Below are 22,868 nucleotides of genomic sequence, written 5' to 3'. Positions count from 1 at the left end.
TGATTTTTTTGGATATCTCATATCTTTCTTGAATTGCAAAGTGTCACAAACTTGACAGGAATGTTTTGGTGTGTCATGTATTGCAACTTCATATCTTTCTATTGCTATCATTTGTGTTTATCTTATTTTTCTCTTTTTCTTTTCAATTTTTTTATTTTCTTCAAATGTGTAGAGGTTTCCTTTGTTTTCATAATTACTAAATGTAATTTTAGTTGAATATACATTGTATTTGTTACAAGATATTGCTTCTTTTCATATGTATTTTTTGATCAGCCTCAAACTTGTCACGCTACATTTTTTTAGAACTTTTCAGGCCATTTTCTATGTTTTTTGTTCACTATGTTCTCCTAGTTCTTCTTTATTATGTAGTGGATTTTGTACACCATGTTTATTTGCCCTTATTATTTTTTTCAAAATGTGCAATTTTAGAGTATGGCAATTGTGTTCCAATCTTTGCATTTCAATCAGAGGTTCAAAATGTATGTTTCGTAGATTTGAATCATGGAAGAACAAACAATATTGATTTCCACTCAAATTTCGATTGAAGTCAAGGTATTTCTTGCATGTTGTCATGAAAAAATACAAATATGAATATTTAACCACAATGACATCCAGTGTATACAAAATATGTCTCCCCATAAGCCATTTTTGTTTCTTGTGTTTGTTTCTTGAGCAAGGAGACACATTCTCCTCAAACAAGTATTCACATCATTCACATTATGGAGTTCTTTTATAGTGAGAGGATGCAATTCATGACTATATGCATAAAGTGTCCCTAGATATGTTTTTCAAGACATTCGCAAAAGTAATCTATTGTCCCATTTCGCAATTGACTACAAGATTGTAAAATCAAGTAGAAATACAAGAGAGTCAAATAAGCAATCATTGACATTGTATTTGAACTCTTTGAATCTTGATAGTCCTTGCTTTGTGAGCTATTTGTCAATTTTGTAAGGTTGGTTTTTATATTGCATTTTAAGACTTACAACATCCATTAATTCACCATTTCTAGTAAAATAGCATTTCTTTATTTAATGTTTCTCCTATGTTTTCTTGTAAGGCAGCCATAATTTTTTCCAAATTAGTAGCATTGCTTCCAAATTTAATGTTTTTGAGTATTGTTGACTATTTTAATATTTTTCCAAATACACCCTTATATTTTTAATTATTATATGTAAGCATTGTCTCGAAATTGACACTACTTTTACCAAATTAGTTACATTGTTATATTTTCTTAATGAAAATCTTTTAACTAAATAAAAAATTAAACCTACCTATTATGACAAATTGAAAATATAGAAGACTGAAGACAATAATAGTAGCATTAAATGTCATAGATATGAATATTTAATCATTGCATTGTCATATTATTAACATGTTTTTATTCATTGTATATTTCAATTTTAAGATACTGGCTAGTACATCTCTTATAGATTATGATATATCATTTTTTTAATGTTAACCCTCTATTGCAATTGTAGAAATATGGAATGTAAATATAAATGTTTGTGAAGAATTAACTATTCTTATTCAGCAACGTTGGAAGAGCATTAGTGCAAATGTAGACAAAGATATTTGTAGAAGTCCAATATACTTGCTTACACTGTCGGCTACTTTTTTAAAACAATTGTAAATCTATTACCTCCAAGGCTAATTGTATATGTTTAGAGGCATTTGATAGTGGGTGGATAGTTCCATTACGACCATTAAACAAACAATTTTCAATATTAGTTACAATGCGCTCAATTTATGATTCCTTGCACTTTAGATCACTCATTTCCAAAATATTTGTCTCGCACAACGCAAGTTGTTTCTTGTCAACATTTTCCATAGCATTCACATCACCACATGTTATGCTTATCTTTTTTATGTATGTTGCATAGGTACAATAACTTCTATGGTGCATACCATGTTCAATGTATATATCATTGTAATTTATAATTCTAAATAACTCTAACTACAACTTGTACTTATTCATTACATTTGCCTTATTAGTCATGATAACATCATCAACATTTAGTATATTTGAATGTTAAAATGTTTACTTTATTGTCTTTGATTTTGTTCTTGGCTACATACGTTACATACATTTCTCAAATACATAGAGAATTGCATAGAAAATTATTACGTTCAAAGCCAACAACAAAATGAAAGTAGGTGTTTCATTTACAGTGAAAAATAGAACCAAGAGAGAGCATAATTCAACTCCCAATACTATTTCAAGAAGTTCCATAGTCTTTTGAAAATTAACCATAGTGAGTTGCGATCAACTTGATTGGCTCTTGATGTAAGATTGGAATTTAAAGGGAACAGATGTCTCCCTCAAATGTTTCAACCCTACCACTTGAATATATTCACTTCAACTTGCCATTGGAATGAAAATTATGGCTCAATATAAAAAGGAAGAACAAATTTATTTTATATATTCAGTCCTACATTTTGCTCTGCAAATTCTTCATGTGGTTCAATAAGGGAGGCATTTTAAAAACTTGTATAAATAAAACTATTAATTCACATGAGTTGGAAGAAATAAATGTGAATTCATGTATAGTAATATGCAAGAGTAGGCATGGACAAGATTACATCTCTATATACAAGGGAACTTTGCATGCTTCTGCTTTAATTCTAAACAAGACACTGTTGCAAGTATCTTATATTAGAAAATTGGAATTATATCTATCACAAGTCTATCTATAATACTTGACATTTTCAATGCATTCATAATTTCCATATGGTCCTAAGAGCTGGGTTATGCAATAGACAGTGCAATAATCGTAAACTATGACATTTCTGTAGAAGAAATTTTTGTATTGAAAAAAGATAACAACCTTTGAAACTTAGATATGCACACATTATTGAAATGCAAATGAGCAAGATACATATTGTACTAGATTTTTTCAATCCATGAAAATGGAGCCTCATCTTATACATCATAACTTTTACATCTGCTAATTTGCATGTGGTAATAGTTAATTCATCCATTTAGAATGTGTCATCTTCCAACATCTACTACAAGATGAATGTCATGTGACATGTCACTATTTGTAAATAGAAACAAATAATGACCTATGAGTAATGGCATTTTATGGTTTTAGTTGCTAGGGCTCCTGTATCATCGTCATACCATTGTCCTGCAAGCTCTATATTGTCATGTCTTATAAGCCATTCAAGTGTAAGAGTTGGATATGTTATGACAAGGTTTATTATGCAGTAGCCCTAAATGGTGATAGCTGACAAAACAATGTTTTGCATGCTAGATTGAAAATGACAGTTAATTCTTCTGCAATGTGATTTCTGTGAGGGAAATGGATTATAATATCTTGACAATAAAAAATGATATGAGCTTCCCTATATACCTACACCAAATATTTAAGTTAAATCAAATCTTCTTTTGTCATGAATGGAGATAGAACACGAATTTGATTGGTCTCTGGTATCGGCTGAACGTTTCCCCGTCCATCATATCAAAACATTGCAACATGGTTGTCATAAAAATATCTTTCTAATATTTTTCTTTGGCATTCACTTGGAATTTGTAGGATTTTTGCAAGGACACTACATTATGGACTTTCAGAAAGATGATATGTTGGTCAGTTTATTGTAGTAAATGCATTCATGGTATTCATACTTGTGCAATGTGGAGAGAGGAAACCTGTCAACAACAAGCAACATTTCTTAGATTTTGCTAAGCATGGTTGAATTCTAAGATATAGCTTAACTTCATTGTTATTCCTTTTTGTGGAAATACTATTGTTGGGAAAGTAATATATATCTAAGTAATGTGTATGTCTGTATACATATATGGCATAAATATTTATCAAATGTACAATAAAGACTTAGATGATGTACGAGGGGGTTGTGCATTGTTACCATTTAGATACGTTTAATAGTAGAATGCATTGCGCTAAAGAATGTGATAGGTACAAAGAATGAAACTACAATGGGACATGTTTTTTTGGAGGAATATCAATACATTGCAAATATCTAAGACTCCACAAACTATAAATGCATTTGAATTATATCACAGCATATAAAAAACAAGGACTATCCTATTTTATATCAAGCATAAAGGAATAAGAATATTGTCTACAACATTATAATTTCTAATTAACAAGGAGTATAACAATGCGTACTACTTGAATAATGTTTCCTAAATCAACATCTAACTATAACAGTTCACCTTTTCAATGCATTCATAATTTCCATATGGTCCTCAAAGATGGGTAATGTAATAGACAGTGTTTTATTCGTAAACTATACGATTTCTATTGAATAAATTTTTGTATTGAAAAAAGATCACTAAATGGTCTCATATCATTGGATTAACAACATTTGAAACATGATGTATTATACATTACTAGTTGTTCTGAACAATTTTGCACAACATACAATAGATATAGACAATATGCAGATGTCTTCAAAGAGTTTCAATGACTATTTATCCATCATTTTTGCCACTTGCCTAAAATGACATGTATTCAATAATGTTGATGTCATATTGCTTATGACAGTCTTCATAATGTTTAACATTGGTTCTTTTCAATTGCTTTACAACTTAATTATATTTTACAACCTAATGATGTTGATCAGTTACCTTAGAAAGATTTTATAGATTGCGTATTTGTGAAAAATCATTTTCGAATGGATTCGCTCTTAAAAAACAACACATAAGTATTAGTTAAATTTGTATCTAAGGTGATATTATTTGGAATGATATAAACTAATGGTGTCATGGTGTGCTTTGTCAATGTCAAAGTGGTCATCATTGCTGATAAGCAAAGAAGTTTGGAAACATTAAATTTTTTTTCTCCGCACAACTATAGTTTATCTTTGTAATTTATTTTGCCATTATATTTGGTGTGGTCTAAACAATGTCAAATAAAATCCTTAAAAAATTTATATATATCATAAATTATATAAACATCCTTTGAACAAAAAATGACAAGAGAAGATTGAAAATGGAAAACATGAATGTGTAGAAAAATTAAGAGCATTACAAGTGAAACATAGGTTTCTTTTTAAGATGTAGTAATCACAACTTTATCAATATGTTTGGAGGAAAGAAGTTGATGTTGTATTTGAAAAGAATGGTATGGAAACAAACCATATTGTTGCAATTGATGTTGTTAAATATATTAAAAATTCAAAGTACTCCTAATAGACTCCAATAGCCCCTAAAATTCAAAACGTAGAAAATGATGAGCCATGTAAGATTTCTAAAATATCAATATATGATTCATTTAATGCATTTGCAATATGGAAATAACCAACTATTTAAAAAATAGAGTTTGAAATGGACATTGATGTTATTGTTCCGCATTCAAATGTCAAATGACATCAGCACATATACAATTTTGAATCACTCTTTTAGTCAAGAGACTGGCTAGGTGTAATGTAAATTTTCTCATTTCAGACTCTTAACCATAATTTTTTCCATGTTTCTAATTACATGTTTTTAATATTTCAGGTAAACAACAAACAAAGCTAATCTAGAACAATACAAGGCACATCAAAAAGTCTAACTGACAAGCTTCTTTGCAATGTTGGCTTCTATGACATTTTAAATAGAATAATATAATGTCCCAACAACTACTAATACATATATGTTCCAATTAGTGCACTATTATGATGTTTAGTATTCATATTGGCCTACGATTTCATGACATCTACATATTTAACATGGCACAAGAAAGAAGCAATTTTCATATTTACATTTTTTTCATGATAATTTAACAAACAGCAATGACAAACTTTTTTTTTTTAAAGATTAATATGTTTATAACTAGTTTTTGTTGATACCATTGCTTCAGAGAAACTCATTTGTAGGGAATTTTGATTAAATATCATATTTGTAACATGATCGGTCCAAGAAAATTTAAAAACAATGTTGTGGTTACATAGATAATGAAAACTAACACACATTCCAATTAAAAGGACTTCTGAAACAAAAAGACAAAAAAATTATGAATATTCTTTAAGTTAACTATTTTTAAAAAAATAGAAACACCTACACTTCAAATATGGTTTTTGCATTCAACTAATATAAATCCCATATCGCACAAAACCAATTGTACAAATTCCAAACAATAGACAACATCATTTCTTACATTTCTGAAATAAAAATTCAATACCAGGGTGATTTAGCTTTTAAATTTTACAACATTACAGAAAAGAAAATGTGTATATTATAAAAACAAAATTCTTTCGAAAAATTACACTTTAAGCAGATATATCTATTCTAAAAATATATTCTTTTGACAGCTAGTACACTTTAAGCAAATATATCTACCCTAAAAAACAAAATTGTCTTGACAGATTACACTTTCATGATCATTTGGAGACATCCCCACATAGTTATTAAGGGGTCACCACCATGATTGAAAGCCATAACTTAACTATATCTAACCCAGTTGCCATACCATGAATCCCACTACTTCTGCATATCTATTATAAGCATATTACAAACATTTTCAAATCGATGGGTGTATATGCATTTTATGTATATATCACATACACTGCAACTATTTCAAAAATAAGCTCTACAAAGCTGAGAGTAAAAAAAAATTGCATGATGCACATATCAACATAAGCTGAGGAGCATCCAAACCCCCCAAACCCTACGAAATAGTAATTTTGACAAGAGAAAAAAATAAAAAATAAAAAAAATCTTACAAAACATCACCAATTCCCTAAAATTATACTAAATAGCTTCCAAAAGGAAGCTCAATCAGAAAAATAATGCAAATTATTAAACCAAACTATTGTGACTGACATCCAACTAAGCAAGGGTGAAATAAAAAAGAGGACAAAGTAAAGAAAAAATCGTATAGCAACCCCATAAAATGTCAAACAAAGCTTAAAGCACAAGAAAATTCATGAAAATTATACAAACAGTCTAGCCTAGATACATTGATAATAAAAAAGTCAGATAATAATACATGGATTAATGAAAGTTTTTAACACCAAGCTTCAAATTTGAAGGAAATGTTTGTTGAGTAAAAAAAATCTTACTAGGTAAAACGAACATTCATAGCATAGAAATTGAAGATTGAATTGTTACTCATACGCTATATGAAACATTTTACTATGAAACCCATTAATGGATCCGTTAGCAATGCCCCTTTCTACCTTCATAATGCATATAAAACAATAAATGAACAGATGTATCCATCGAGCATGTCTCTGCCTACCTCCATAATCTAAATAAAACATTGTCAATGGCTGCCCATTGGAAGACTTCAAAACCATACTAGGCTAATCAGACAAAAAAATTCCTTGACTGTAAAACTATACCCTAAAATATGAATTCAAAAAGATGGTTTTTCAAAACAAGCAAAAAGGAAATATGAAAAGTCACAAACAGCTTGAGGTGCATTACATTGGGGAAGCAACACTATTTCAAAGCTTATAATTACCTGCCTAGATTAACCAATTCTGCATTAAGACAACTTTAAAGGATGCTAGAGTTTGATTGCTATACTTAAAATCATAAGCTTGAAAGGATGCCAAAGTATAACACTCCAAATCACAAGCCAATAGGTCCAAGAACATCGCCGAATTCACCAACATGGTATACGATGCCCAAATTCCACCAATAAAACTCTAATTGCAGTAAAACTCAAAATAAAACCCTAAGTCACAAAAACCCTAAAAACCTTCTAAAATTACTCTAAAAAAACTTTGTTTCTCAAACTACACTGGACCTCAAACACAGAACATCTTTATAGAACCCTCAAAGTCAAACCCATGATTTTCTAGCCACTTTAGGCTGCCAAACATATCAGATAAAGACTTGAAAGAGTAATATCAAAACAAGTTCAAGGGAAATTTATCGAAAAATAGTGCCTAATAAAAAACCCACTTTAGTTATCCAAGATTAAAAAAATAACGAGAACACACTTAAGTTACCATTGTCCAATTCAACTTACAGATTTCAGCGCAAATTAGAAAAATGACAGAAGCATGACAATTGATTTCAAAGAGAACGTTTTCCCTATGTAAATTTCCTAGACAAATTGTAAAGAAACAAGAACACCTATTTGCGGACTTGGACAAGAAAAAAACATATTTATTTCTCTCTACAAAAGGAGAAACAAAAACAAATGTAAATAGAAAGGAAGACAAGCTCGCAACATGCTTACCTAAAAGAAAACAACACTCCTTAAAGAACAAAGCACTCCTGAATTTCCTCTCAGACTTCGTCAACTCTATAGAATGGCCCAATTCTATATTTCTAACTCATCACGCCAACATTTACAATGATGTGACATCTACAATCGAAATCGGTGTTGATTTCGCAATTTCACAATGTACAAAGATTGAGATTTAATTATTTTCACTATGTCGTCTACAGAAATCAAAAGTCAAACGAAAAAATGGAAAAGAAAAAATTGTTTTTTTCTGCGCACAATATTAAAAATCCAACCTACCATCGCTCATGTCTTTCAAACCATTCTAACACCCTCAATAAATGTGAATAGATCTATGGACACAAGTGAAAAGAAGATATTATTACACAAGTGAAAAGAATGTAATGGTGTAAAAAAAAAAAAAAACCATTTGCATTCTATATTTTCGTGATCACCAGCTGTTGCATTTATTAAATTCCTCCATTTTATGCAGCACATAATTTGTCTGTACCTGTCATTGATGTCGTTGAGCTTGGCCATGCACCCAAATATAACCGCCCAATATACAAATAAGCTATGCATTTTACATAAAATAAAATTAAAAACTGGTTTGATATGCGTTTCAACTTACTAAATGGTGTACACTATTAATTAAAAACTGAAGCGGAACGATGTCAATCTATTTTATTTTTCGTTACAGTCTTCAAAGATTAAATAAACATCGCCAATTCTATTAAATAAACAGTTAAGATGCATAGTTCGGCATTTACTGTTCTATTAAAAGAAAATTGGAGTACAAAATAGACTAGCAGAGTTCTTTTTCTGAATCTTTTTTAAATATGTTTATTTCTTTTCACTAATTCGAATAAATTTTTTTGTTAGTCATTAAAAATTAAAGAAATACCGCCGATTCAATTAAATAAACAGTTAAAATGCACAGTCCGGCGTTAGCTGTTCCATTAGCAGAAAAACTGATCAGAAAAAAGAGAAGGATAATTCCTTTTCTAAATCTTTCTTAAATTTGTATGTTTGTTTTGTTTCACTAATCTCGTTTTTTGCATCATATCTTTTCGAGATTTAAACATTAATAGATAGAAATCGCAGATTCTCACGATTACAGCCATGGTTATTTTATCAGAGTTCATCTTTTGTTCACAGTGTAGGCATAGAGAGCAAAGACAGGTCAGAGGAGGTTGTTAAGTTCTCATACAAAGAATTAAGAGGAAATACATCAAATATTGCTTTTGAACAAGGGAGATCTACACTCCTCCAAGAAAATTTAAAGGCAGGCATGCATAAATAAATTATTTCTACTTTTGCTTTGAGTATTCTGTGAAAGAGAGCCCTTTTAATTTCCCCACTCAATATTGGAAGTTTTTTCTTCAATCATATTTGTTACCTACAATCTATTTCAAGTAATTTTTTTAATTTAATTATAAAGATTAATGAAACACTCTTGATTCAATTGTTAGTTATAAAGATTAATGAAACACTCCTAATTCAACTAAAGTAACAGTTAAAATTCACACAGTCCGTCCGCTATTCCATTACAAAAAAAAAATCGGAACAGTAAATAGAGTAAGGAAATTCTTTTTCTGAATACTTCTTTATAAATTCATGTGTATAAATGCTATATCATGGGTTGATAATTACGCCGAGAGGCGTAACATTACAATGACAGCAGATTCCACTATACGAGCCCAACAAACGTAACTGTGTAAGAAATTGAAAATGAACCAGCTGTCCCACAAACACGATCTTATAAAATGTTTTAACCATTTCAATGTGTGCCGGCGGCAGAAGAGATAATGAAGTGGTGCATGACAGTTGGACGAATAATATATCGAATGTAACGGTCCACATAGATGGGAATTGAATGACGACCTTGTAGATAAAAAATGATGAGCAAATTAATCGACTATTTACATAGTTGTCCTGCAAGAAATTTGTTGATCTTATTAGAATTGAAACGTTTTTGATATTCAATCTCTTTTCCAAATGAAAGAGGCAATATTTGAGTCGCTTTACAATTCTGAGCAGGCATTATTATACCGCTTTGAGCGGATATTTCGATTTAACAAGGTATTCTCTTAGATGCAGTCTCTGTTGGTGGCTCATGCATGGCAAATTGCGTCCTCTCTTCCAAATATATCAATATTTGGGAATCTCCATTGAAAGTAAAGAGCACAATTTTGGTGTTTAATGAGTTCTTTGATAGATGTTGGATATTTTAGGTGTAATCGGCTTCTGATATAGAGTTGTTAGAGCAGATACAGACCATCCAGCACTGGATCTTCAACTTTGATTTTCGATGTCCTTTATGGTGATGGTCTTCAACTTTGATCTCCGATGTCCTTTATGGTTTCCCTGTTCCTCCAATTTAGTAGATTTTATTGTATAAAATTCATGCACTGTTATTGTCATTTACTATATATTTTCAATGTAATAGTATAAGAAATGGCTGATAAATATTTGCATCGTTGGAAACATTACAAATTATATTTAAGTTAAAAATGGATATAGATAACATTTTAATTTATTGGACTAATCATTAGATAGACATGATGTATTTGAGATTTAGCAATTTGAGTTTTGTGGGGGGAGACTCCATTTTTTTTTTTTAAGCACAAATAATTATTAATGTTTCTATTTATTATTTATTATTTAATGATTTAAATTTTAAAAAGATAGAAATGTTTCTAAAACATGTAAAAAAAATAGAAAGTTTAGTTTTGATTGAAATGTTTCTATTTGTTCTTTAATATCTTAAATTTGAAAAGATTTAGATTTTATTTTAAAAGTATTCATTATTAGAATATAAATATTTATTAAATATGTATAGAACATAGAAAGATATATATATATATATATATATATATATATATATATATATATATATATATATATATATATATATATATATATAGAAACATCTTATTAAAATCTAGATTTTTTCTTAACTCAATCTATTTTCTTAAACAAGCTACATCATGATTATTATTATTTAGACATGCATAAAACTATTAATATTTCTATTTTCTAATTATTAATTGTATTTTTCAAATATTTAAAAACATATTTAAAAAATCCACTACAATCAAGATTTTACTTTAAAAGTTCATAAACTTTAAATTGATTTGAATGCAACCAAAATATTGTTTAAATATTTTTAAAAATATAAAGATCATATTAACATATAAAAGTTAGTATTAAAGTTGGTAAGAATATAATAAGTGCTTCATTAACTTCTAATAAATTAGGGTTGTTTAGTAGATCTTAAGTAAATTTTAATCCTTTTTTTTATCCTACATAAAAAAGGTTCATTTGATAAATTAAATCCTAAATATAACCCTAAAATTGAGCCTAACTATAACCTTTGCATTAAAACCCTATTTCAAAACCTAATTGAAGCTTAATTTACATAAAATTAAAACAAGTTGGCATTAATCCTAAATTACAATATTAAGTTTTAGATACATGCATATATAAACACATGCACATACTTGAAACATGAACCTACTTTTAAATGATATGTAACCCAACTTGAAACCTAAACCTCAACTTAAACCTAAAAGCAATATAATTAATTTATTACCCTAATTGAACTCTAATATTCTCCTTAAATATAATAAAACCCTAATAATAAATTAAATCTAACCATAACCAAACACTTAACTTTAAAGTTATCTTCAACCCTAACTATAAATCAAAGATTTCCCCTCTAATTTGCACCTAACCCTAAGCTAACATTAACTCTAGCCTTAATTTTCCTTAGATCATAACATTAACTAGACTAATATATTTGTATTTTAACCCTAACTATAATTTAATCTAAAGCATAACCATAGACTTTAACCCAACCCTAACATTCATGATAACGGACCCTAATTTGAATCCTAACAAAATCCCCATTTGAATCATAACCAAAGCATAGTTAGAACAATACCCTTAGTTGTAGCCTTCACCATAATTCTTACACTAACCATAATTATAACCTTCGTCCTAACTCTAACACTATTTCAAAAACTGACATGAAACCCTTTACCAACCATAATCCTACAATTGATAAATCTTAACCCTAACCATATTTATAAACTCAAATCCCTAATATTAATCCTAATCATAACTGCAATTATAATACTAACCATTCATTGTAAACACATACACAAACCTTAACCCTGACCATAAGCATGGATCCTAAAGATAAACCTTGATCTTAAAATTTAATTTATAAACCCTTATTATAAATGATAAACCCTAAATCATAATCTTGAACCAAATCATAAATTTATATGCTAAACCCTTATCCTAAATTCTTAACCATAGACCTTAATATTAACCCCTAAATAATGCTAAATTATACTCGTATAAACCCTAACAATGTCATAACACTAAATCTTACCCTAAAATTGAGCCTAATTATAACCCTTACACTAAAACCCTATTTCAAAACCTAATTGAGGCCTAACTTACATAAAATTAAAACAAGTTGACCCTAATCCTAAATTATAATATTACATTTGAGATACATGCATACATAAACACATGTACATACATGAAGCGTGACCCTTCTTTTAAATGATATGTAACCCAACTTGAAACCTAAACCTCAACATTATCCTAAGAGTAATATAAATAATTTATTACCCTATTTGAACTCTATTAATACCCCCCAAAGTATAATAAAATCCTAACAATAAATTAACTCTAACCATAACCAAACTCTCAACTTTAAAGTTATCTTCAACCCTAACTATAAATCAAAGATTTTCCCTCTGATTTGCACCTTATCCTAACCTAACCTTAACTCTAACCTTAATTTTCTTTAAATCATAACATTAATTAAACTAATATATCCCTATTTTAACCCTAACTATAGTTTAATCTAAACTATAACCACAACCTTTAACCCAACCCTAACATTCATTATAACCATACCCTAATTTGAAACCTAACAAAAGCTCAATTTGAATCATAACCAAATCATAGTTAGAAAATACCCCTACTCCTAACCCTCATCATAATTCTTATACTAACCATAATTATAACCTTCATCCTAATAATACCACTAACCCTAACCCTTATGATAACCCTATCCCTATCCCTAACCATGATATACACCCTAACTCTAAACTTATTTCAAAAGCTAACCCTAAAACCATTTACCTAACTATAATCCTAAAATTGATAAATTCAAATCCTATCTATATTTATAAATTTGAATCCCTAATATTAACCCTAACCCTAACTACAACCATAATACTAAAAAACCATTATAAATGCATACACAAACCTTAACCCTAACCATATCCATGGATCCTAAAGATAAAACTTGATCTTAAAATTTATTTCTAAACCCTAAACCCTAATCTTAAGCTAAATCATAAACCTATATCATAAACCCTCATCCTAAATCCATAACCATTGACCTAACTATTAACCCATAAATTATACTAAATTATAATCTAAACTATAACCACAACCTTTAACCCAGCCCTAACATTCATTATACCCATACCCTAATTTGAATCCTAACAAAAGCTCAATTTGAATCATAACCAAATCATAGTTAGAAAATACCCCTACTCCTAACCCTCATCATAATTCTTATACTAACCATAATTATAACCTTCATCCTAATAATACCACTAACCCTAACCCTTATGATAACCCTATCCCTATCCCTAACCATGATATACACCCTAACTCTATACTTATTTCAAAAACTAACCCTAAAACCATTTACCTAACTATAATCCTGAAATTGATAAATTCAAATCCTAACTATATTTATAAATTTTAATCCCTAATATTAACCCTAACCCTAACTGCAACCATAATACTGAAAAACCATTATAAATGCATAGGCAAACCTTAACCCTAACCATAACCATGGATCCTAAAGATAAAACTTGATCTTAAAATTTATTTCTAAGCCCTGATTATAAATTCTAAGCCCTAAACCCTAATCTTAAGCTAAATCATAAACCTATATGATAAACCCTCATCCTAAATCCATAACCATTGACCTAACTATTAACCCATAAATTATACTAAATTATAATCCTAAATACAGCATTGACCATAACAATTCCATAAACTTAAAACCTTTATCCTAATTCTAACACTAATAATAAAAACAATGTAAGCCCTAACCCTAATGAAAATCCTTCAATTCTAAGCCCTAATCTTAATCTAATTGAAACCTAAATCTTAACCATAATACTAACCATGATGTAAATCCTAACCTTGAAGATAATCTTAATCCTAAGCTATAATCTCAAACCTAATCAAGATTTCAATCCTAACCATAATACAAACCATGATCTAAACAAACACTATAGCCATAATCCCAAGCCTAACTCTAGGCCTAAATGTTAAACTTTAACCCTAACACCAACTATAGATATAGTCATAACATTAACCATTCTATTAACATAATCTTTTATCCTAACCCTAGTCGCTAATATTGATCATGACATAAACTATAGCCGTAATGATAATATAAGTCCAAGGCCTGACCCTAATACTATCCCTAACTTTAATATTAACACTAAGCACATTTCCACTCATAAACACATTAACACTAAAATTTATCCCTAATTATTATAATAATAAATATATAGTAATAGTAATCTTAATATTAAACCTAACAATGATATAAATTGTACAGTTATATTTTAAGCATAATCAAATTAATTAATTATTCAATGTGTTATGCATGCCACAACTACTACTAGCTAATATATACTCTATATGTAAAAGCTAATATATACTCTATATGTAAAATACGCCAAGATGCATCAAGGTGTTGAATTTTTTTAGTATATATTAGCTAGTCATATAGATTTGAAAGGACTCCACCCCATTTCTATAAATTTTGAAACATACTATAAAACTTGTGACTATAAAAACCTTTTAAAATAATAATAAATCATTCTAAAACACTGACTGTTCATTTCAGAAGCATAAAAGTAAAAGAAAATAAATATTGTTAATGTTCCAACTACAAACATTATATTAAAACAGTTCCACCACAAAATTCTATTATTTGCATCCACTAAATGCTATAGTTACCTGCCTGCTCCAGGAACTACTAATTATATTACTCGTACTTAAGTTCTACGTAAGTTTATTAATTCCAGATTTAGAATCCAATGGACTTTTAGGTCAAAATCTTTATCACATTGGAAAAACACGTGTCTACAAAAGGATCAGCTCTACTATAATCATTCTCGGAAGTGTAATTCCAAAGCAAACCAATGGGCTTGTGGTGGGAATATAACTTTTCACTGTCACCCATATGTAAACCCAAAAACTATGGCATAGTGTCGTGGACTATAAAACCACCTTACCTTTTTTTTTACACAACTGGTAATGTGATGCTTTTTTTTTACACAACTGGTAATGTGATGCTTTTCCAGGTGATTGACTTTTTATACAATAGATTATCTTGGTTCTCCGCCGATACTGTTAATTTAATGAATTTCTTCAGCCAATCAAGCTTACTCGCAACGACATAAAAAATTGGACTTAATTTTAGTGTATTAGGTACACTAATAACATTAGTATGAGTATGTTGCCAAGCGTAAGCTCGTCGGAGATTGTGAAAAATTAGTGGGAAAAATAATTTATTTGAATAAAATGTACACAGTTGTGATAGTTTTCTTATGGGCCTTCAACTCGGAAATTATTTCATTTTATAAGCAATTGTAATTACCACAAATGAATAATAAACATTTGAATACGTGCATAGAAGAGAGGGCAAACGTGTTCTTAATCTCAAGTTGCATAACAGGTGTGAGTATTTACATCTGATACAGAGAAAAATAATACCTATATACCTTTTGGTCAAGGTCCTTTACCACTTCTTACAGACTGAAAGGTGAGGGTGGAGGATACATGATTGGAGTTTTAGAATATGTGGTGTTTCCTGTCATGAATCTCGATGAAATACTATCAACAATTTCCACTGGTTGAATCTGTTTCACATTTAAAGGAACAATCTTCTCACCCTCAACTTTCCCTGTCAACTCAAACTGCAGCCTTGTAACAGAGGGTTTTGTTCTCCACTCCAACCAATCCTTCGCACTAAAGGCTTCATCGCCAATTTTCTTCTCTAATTCAAACTGCACTTTGATAAAAGTTGCCGCAGCAGCTTGAGCTTTTAACAATCTGATTGGTCCTTTCTTCTCGCTAATGGATCCAAGGATTGACTTAAGAAGTTCCTCGACACCACTTAGTTTAGGATCCGATCCATTCAGTGATGGAAGAGGCCACATCCATATGTCATTGGGACTGGGTAAATTGGAAGCAGCCTCGAAGGATACTTGGGTAGATGAATCCTGTTCATGGCGAGATCTCAATTCAACAGAGCCTGGAGCTAGCCTTTTCACCTTCAACTTATTTTCTGCTGAATCGGGCTCACTGATGGATGATGCGGTCAACGAAGTTGGACCCACAATTCGCAGAGACAAGGGTTTTTCTCCATCACTGGAAGCACGCTTTAGCTCCGTGGCAAGTTCAATCAGTTTGAAAACTAGATTGCCATTCTTGCTGCTGCTAAGGGGTAAAGGCAACTGGATGGGTTGTCTTAGGGTCAGTTCTTTGGCACCTCTAACCATCACCACAGCTCCATCTGCTAGCACTACTTTCTTCAACACCCCAGCTTCTACATCGTGCTGTAAATAAAATTAAGTTTTGGTATCAGTAATCTTCAATCTAAGCCAAAGTTGTCTCACTTAGTACTTACGTCTGATTAATGGATTTCAAAATATACTCATGATAATAAAAAAATATCATTTCTCAGTTGAAACATAAACCAGTATTTTACATCAAAGTACCTTTCACAAAATTGTCTCACTTACTACTTATGTCTGATCAATGGATTTCAAAATATACTCATGATTAAAAAAATATATCTTTTGTCAGTTGAAGAGCAGGCCCTAATCGGAGCTGATAAACACATGATACATCGATTTTAAATTAAAGTAGTTTTCACCAAGTATGCAATCACATGAGAAAAATACTACCACTTTGACAGCCAGGTCAAGATGTCAAAAAATCACCACAAAAAGCACTGTTTGATCAGGCTGCCCAAAAATTAACTACCAATGCTATTAACCAGCTTTAGACTTATCTTCACAGAAAATTAAATGCATCTAGCATTATTCTCATTCTAAAAAACTGAACGTGCCCTTCAGAAGTTTATAATACCAAGTAATAATAACATTAACATTTCTTCTATAAGGGTGATGAAATTGAAATACAAAATATATAAACAAGAATTTAAATTAATTCCCTAAGCAAGAGAATTGAAGAACACCCTTCTAGTAAACAACTTCAAGACTCGGATAATACTATGTTACCCAGGGACGCGTTTCCACCCCTAAACCTGAAGTTTCGGAAACAGGGACGGTTTCAGGGACGGGGGACAGCAGGGGATGTTTCCCAAACGTCCCCACTTGGAGAAGAAAATAGGAAACGCGTCCCCGAAACTTCGAAAACGGTCAACGAGTTTCCGAACCATGTTGACCGTTTCGGGGACTGTTTTCCCATTTCCTAACGTCCCGGGGACTGCATAAAAGGTTTCCTATTAAAATTTATTAAACTCAAAAAACCATTAAAAAAATGATTTTCCAGTCATCTGCAGGCCCAGATATGTAAAAGTCAATTTTTTTATAAAATATATTATAAAATGAATGATTAGGGGCAACTATCATACCATCTTTGTTTTCATTTTGAAGCTCAGGATGATAGTGATAGTGACTTTGATATGGATAATTAAGGGCAGCTGCCTTAGTATCTTTTGTTTTCATTTTGACTTTGATGTTTCAGACTTGGAGTGTTCTGTCTTGACATTATAATATTATATGATCATTGATACACTGTAGTTGATACTTCAAAAGTTTAAAACTTTAAAGTTTGAGTCTTTATCTATTCAATGTTTCCATTTTATTGAGAGTTGATGTTTTTCATTCTCTTATTTGACTCATTTCATTATGTGCTAATAGTATCTTAAGTACTTAAATGATGATTGAAAATGATGCTATTTAGAATTTTTTACGATGATTTGATTAGATGCTGATTGCTATGCTCTATGATCATTGATGAATCATTATTTGATGAATGAAATTGATAATTTTTAACTATGTTGCTATGATGAATGTAGAATTGATGAATATATTTGAAAATTCAGATTAAATCCAAATATATATATATATATAGCCATCCCCTACCATCCCCTGTTTCGGCAAAAAAAACCGTCCCAGAAACCCGTTTCCCCGTCCCCCATCCCCTCGTCCCGGAAACTTGGGGTAACATAGGGATAATATTGCCTCAACTGATAGGTTTGATACAATGTCTGTTTACTAAATTTTGCAGATGGCATTCAGATGGAACAGTAACAACGTTTGAGTTCCCTAATTAAAACAGTGCTACCATATGGATCCATAAAGATTATGAAAAAAGTACATTTTCTTCAGAGTCCAGACGGTATCACAGTAGAAACAGCCTGATGTCAATAAATCAAGATATGTACCCATACAAAGGACAACTCCAAAGCAGGGACGCCTCATAAATGTTACCCTGCCATCCTCTACTAACAAAAAAGGAAAGAAATATAGCTAGCCTGATGTCCCATAAATGCCTAATGTGCATTCGGATGGCTGGGTATGTCATGTCCTAGGGACAACCAGCCTCTCCATTGTAAAAAGCCACTCATTTTTGAAAATTTCAGTGTAACTCTTCCAACTAAGATCAAGCATTTTTAATTGTTGGGTTAAGTTTCCACAGTGGAATACCAAACTTCGATCGAAATGATCCACACCTAAATAGCTTATGTAAAGCAGTGACAGTTCTCAAATATCTAGAGTGCAACCTAATAGATATTCTCTCAATGTTTACTTCCCTAACTGCAATCACTAAATTTCCCTCCAAAGAAAATATGACTCATTTAAGAACTTTTTCAATAGGCAATTGATATCCCAAAGAAGAATGATGTCACAATTCCATTGAACAATGTTGGTTTCATCTTTATTAAGAAGGCCTATGTTCAATATAGCTTACGCAAATCTTTTTATGATTCTCCGTGAAACTTGATCATAAAATGGATACAGTGCACAGTTAGATCCATTCATGTTTGCATCATATTGCACGTTTTGGGGCTTTGTCTTTACATGGCTTTGAAAATTGATTTAAATTTTTCAAAGATGTTTAACCTGAACTTGTGTGCTAGAATCAAAAATCTCCCAATATACAGAAATATGATGGCTCTGGAGTTCTAAATGTAGTTATCTCAAACTTGAAATACAAAAATTTAATTTTGAATGTATATCTGTAATGACCAAAATACAGAAACAATTTAGAAAAATTGGTATATAAAGAGCTAGGAAATTCCAAGATACGTTACGTAAGGAGAGTCAAACTGCTATCAACTGACTTTTGCAAGACTGAAATTTATGAGTTGGAAATATAGCTGAATTTTTTTCCTGCTGAATCTTTTTGAACTCTAATGTGAGCTGTCACTTCAACACTACTGTTTTGTATTTAGAATCTATATAATATATGATGAGTGCCTTATCAATGTTATCATATGAATCATTAATATCCCCTTAAATTTTAAAAAAACTATTTTTTAATAGCCATCCCCTGTTACCCTCTAAAATGGCCATTCTCTGCACTCCCTCTCCCAGAAACTTGGTGTAACATAGGCAGAAATAGCTTTAACTCTATTAGTCCACCTCAGATCTCCTACTGCTATGGTGCAGAATGTGAGTTAGTGCCCTAAATTTTTTTAAAAACAAAAAAAAAATCTTATACATACAAAAGCAGGTTTGTAACGAGTTTTACGCGGGGGGCTTCGGGATCTATGATAAAGGATCGAGGGGTCCCATGGCATAAAGCTAAACTGTTCATGATAAATTAAACTCTTCTCTTAGCGAATCGGAGCCTCCTCTTTTTGCTGTCTGATTTTCAGCAGGTACCCCTTGGGTATAGGGTAGGACCAAAAACTTCCCTACCCAGATTAGGGACTAATTGTTCTATAGTTCACACAACTCAGAACTCGGTAAGACTAAATTTAAAAATATTTGAACTACTTTAAAATAAAAAGTTTAAAGCAAAATAAGTAAGGATTTGGGTTTTCAATTTGCACCTTAGGCAATTTGCGAGTCTGTCAAACCAGGAACAACTAAAAGGAGGTTGCAATATATTAATTTAATAAGTCATGGGTTGTAAGGGCATTGCGGTAAGTCTGTAAATCACGCACAGGTTAATTGTTAGCAGTTTACAAGTCACAAGAGCATCGTGGTAAGTCTGCAACCAGTACGCAAGTAGAAAATTGGAATAGTTTTAGCGTTTATCCGAATTCCTTTTACGGCATTTGAACACAAACATACTTCCAGCATTTTTCCCATCGCGTTCATGAGCTGAGATGAGAGTTACTTGTTTTTTCCAAAAGCTTGCAGTCCTTAGCGAGCCTGCAGACCATTATTTGCTCCACATGATATATGAGATTTCTTGCATCTTCAATTAAAAGTTTTAGATAGCTTGTCCTAAGAGACCTTCAGCCTACTAAACTTCTCGACTATAGTATTTGCTTCTGATATAAAATCCATTAAAACCTGATTGATAGAAGGCCCTTAGGTATCCTAAGAGCACGTGCTAAGAAAATTAATATAGCCCTCTCCATGGCACCATGACAAATCGGTCCAGACATTTTACAAATAAAAGGTAATTTTCCTTCCAGCCCAACGAATCTTTGGAATTATATAAAACAGGGCGTTCTAAATCTTGGCGTTAATATAATAATTCTGTGTGGATACATTGAAGATGTTAATTATCTAGACATATTAAAAAACAGGACATGGAGCCCAAAAATGCGGTGTGCTGGACAACTACTGTGGCTATTGGACCTCCTACCAGGGCTTTGAAACTTTAAGGCCATTAAAAATATTCTGAAATAACAACACAAGGCGGAAGCTGTTATGTGAAGATAAAGGGGAACCCGTGTTTAAAAATCTTAAGAATGTGAACAAGGCTTTACTATCATACCCTTGGCAAAAATATGCGAACTCTTTAGAAAGCAGAGAAACAATGATTTTTTTATCCGGCAGATAGAAGAATTCAGAAAAGAACCAAAAATTAACCCTACACTTGGAGGTTCTGGTTTTTTTTTTTTTTAATTTAAGTAATCGAAAATCGAGTGTGAAGGAAAAAGAAAATGAGAAAAAAGAAGAAAGAAAGACCCTTACCGGCACCGAAAGGCGCAGGTTATCAGCGTCGTGTATCCACAATTCAAGCGGACCAGCCAACTGAAAGGGGGCCAAAGACGGTGTCAATTTTTGGTCCTCTTCTACCATACCCTTCTCAAACCCTCCCTCCAAAACCTGCCAAGAGTTGACATCCTCAGCCAAACGCAGAGGAAGAACATACTTCCCAATTTGCAGATCGAACTCATAAAGCGTCGCGTGGCCAAACATTGAATCAAGTCTATCTACACCCGAAACTTCAACTTCCTCCGCTTTCCATCCCACCGATTGGGCTATTGAATCCTTCATCTCCTGCACAATCAAAACACTAAAGAAATTACGAAAATCCTAATTAAAATCTACAGAAAAGAAGGAATCCCTACACAACCTATTTCCCCAAATTTTCACACGAAACTTACAAAAATGGCTTTCATGGTAGCAACTTCTGTCCCCGAAGGTTGCTCCGCTCGCCCGACTGCGAAAAACATAATCGCCATTATTGCAATCGACCAGTGCCTCCATTGACTCAGAGATCCCATTATTTTCCTTGTACAAAGCTGAGGAAAAACCAATATTCGTCCAAACTGGGGAAAACTCGCTGTGTAGTAAACTGGGGAAGAATCGGCAAATGAAAAACTTTGAGAAAACGGGGAAAATCAATCTCCCAAGGAATCAAACCCAAGATCCAGATGAACAAATTACACGCCTGATAAAAGGAGTTCGGTAATTATCTGGGAAGCTTCTGGATTTTAATTACATTATTTTGGAACTCTGACATGGCAAGAGAGATTTTGAGCTGGCCAATCAGACGGATCGAAGTGATAAGGAAGTTTGTCCCTATTGGTCAGGATTTCGTGGCAAAACGTGTTTAATGCATTCTGAGCCACGTCATTCATCATCCGAAGCCGTTTTTGTCGGCGTCGTCCAACTGGCGTATTTTTCGGGTCGTCCGTGGTTTAATCAACGCTGGACTGCCTTCTTTTCCTTCTTTAGTCTTTGCCATGGAAAGAAAGACTTTGACTTTTTTTCAAATATTACAATTTTAAAGTAAAATTATACAAATCATTTTTTTTAATTTTTTTTATTACATTGGTTGAATAGGTGTTTGAATAATAAAATTAGTTTTTAAAATTTAATCTTATGTGAACAAATTAGATTATTAATAAAAAAATTATTTAAATAACATAACATTTACTAAAATATTTTAAATAGATTAATAAATATTATTTATTTAAATTCAATTTATCAAATATGAAAAAATAACCATTTAAATGAAAGAGAATATGGCGAGCAGAGCAGAATATGCAAAAAAAGTAAATCGATTAAACAATTTTGCATGGAAAATTAAGAAGAAATAAAGCCCTAACGCTGGTGCAATATCAGATACTAGCTTAGGGCAGAGCATTTCATCGAAACCTTCTGGTTCAAATGAGTGGAATAGGACTGAGTGTCATGTTGATTTCATTCCTCCCAACAAATCTAACCTTAA

At 31.4% G+C, this 22,868-nt stretch overlaps 1 protein-coding gene across 1 annotated transcript; it reads right to left on the bottom strand.

The window, feature by feature from the left end:
* Positions 1-15,884: 15,884 nt before the first annotated feature.
* On the bottom strand, positions 15,885-22,101 carry LOC149549152 (protein TUNICAMYCIN INDUCED 1-like). Its single transcript, XM_089792577.1, has 3 exons — positions 21,799-22,101; positions 21,383-21,691; positions 15,885-16,810 (listed from the first exon to the last, which is right to left on the bottom strand). Exons 1-3 carry the CDS (start codon positions 21,916-21,918, stop codon positions 16,001-16,003), a joined length of 1,239 nt encoding a protein of 412 aa, XP_089648703.1. The 5' UTR covers positions 21,919-22,101; the 3' UTR covers positions 15,885-16,000.
* Between the last annotated feature and the right edge of the window lie 767 nt (positions 22,102-22,868).

Source organism: Cupressus sempervirens, chromosome 7 (assembly GCF_028749045.1).
Source record: "Cupressus sempervirens isolate cs-2001-9-10 chromosome 7, ASM2874904v1, whole genome shotgun sequence".
Taxonomy (NCBI): domain Eukaryota; kingdom Viridiplantae; phylum Streptophyta; class Pinopsida; order Cupressales; family Cupressaceae; genus Cupressus; species Cupressus sempervirens.
The sequence above is the reverse complement of the archived record's forward strand: the minus strand, read 5'-3'. Positions and strand labels throughout refer to the sequence as shown.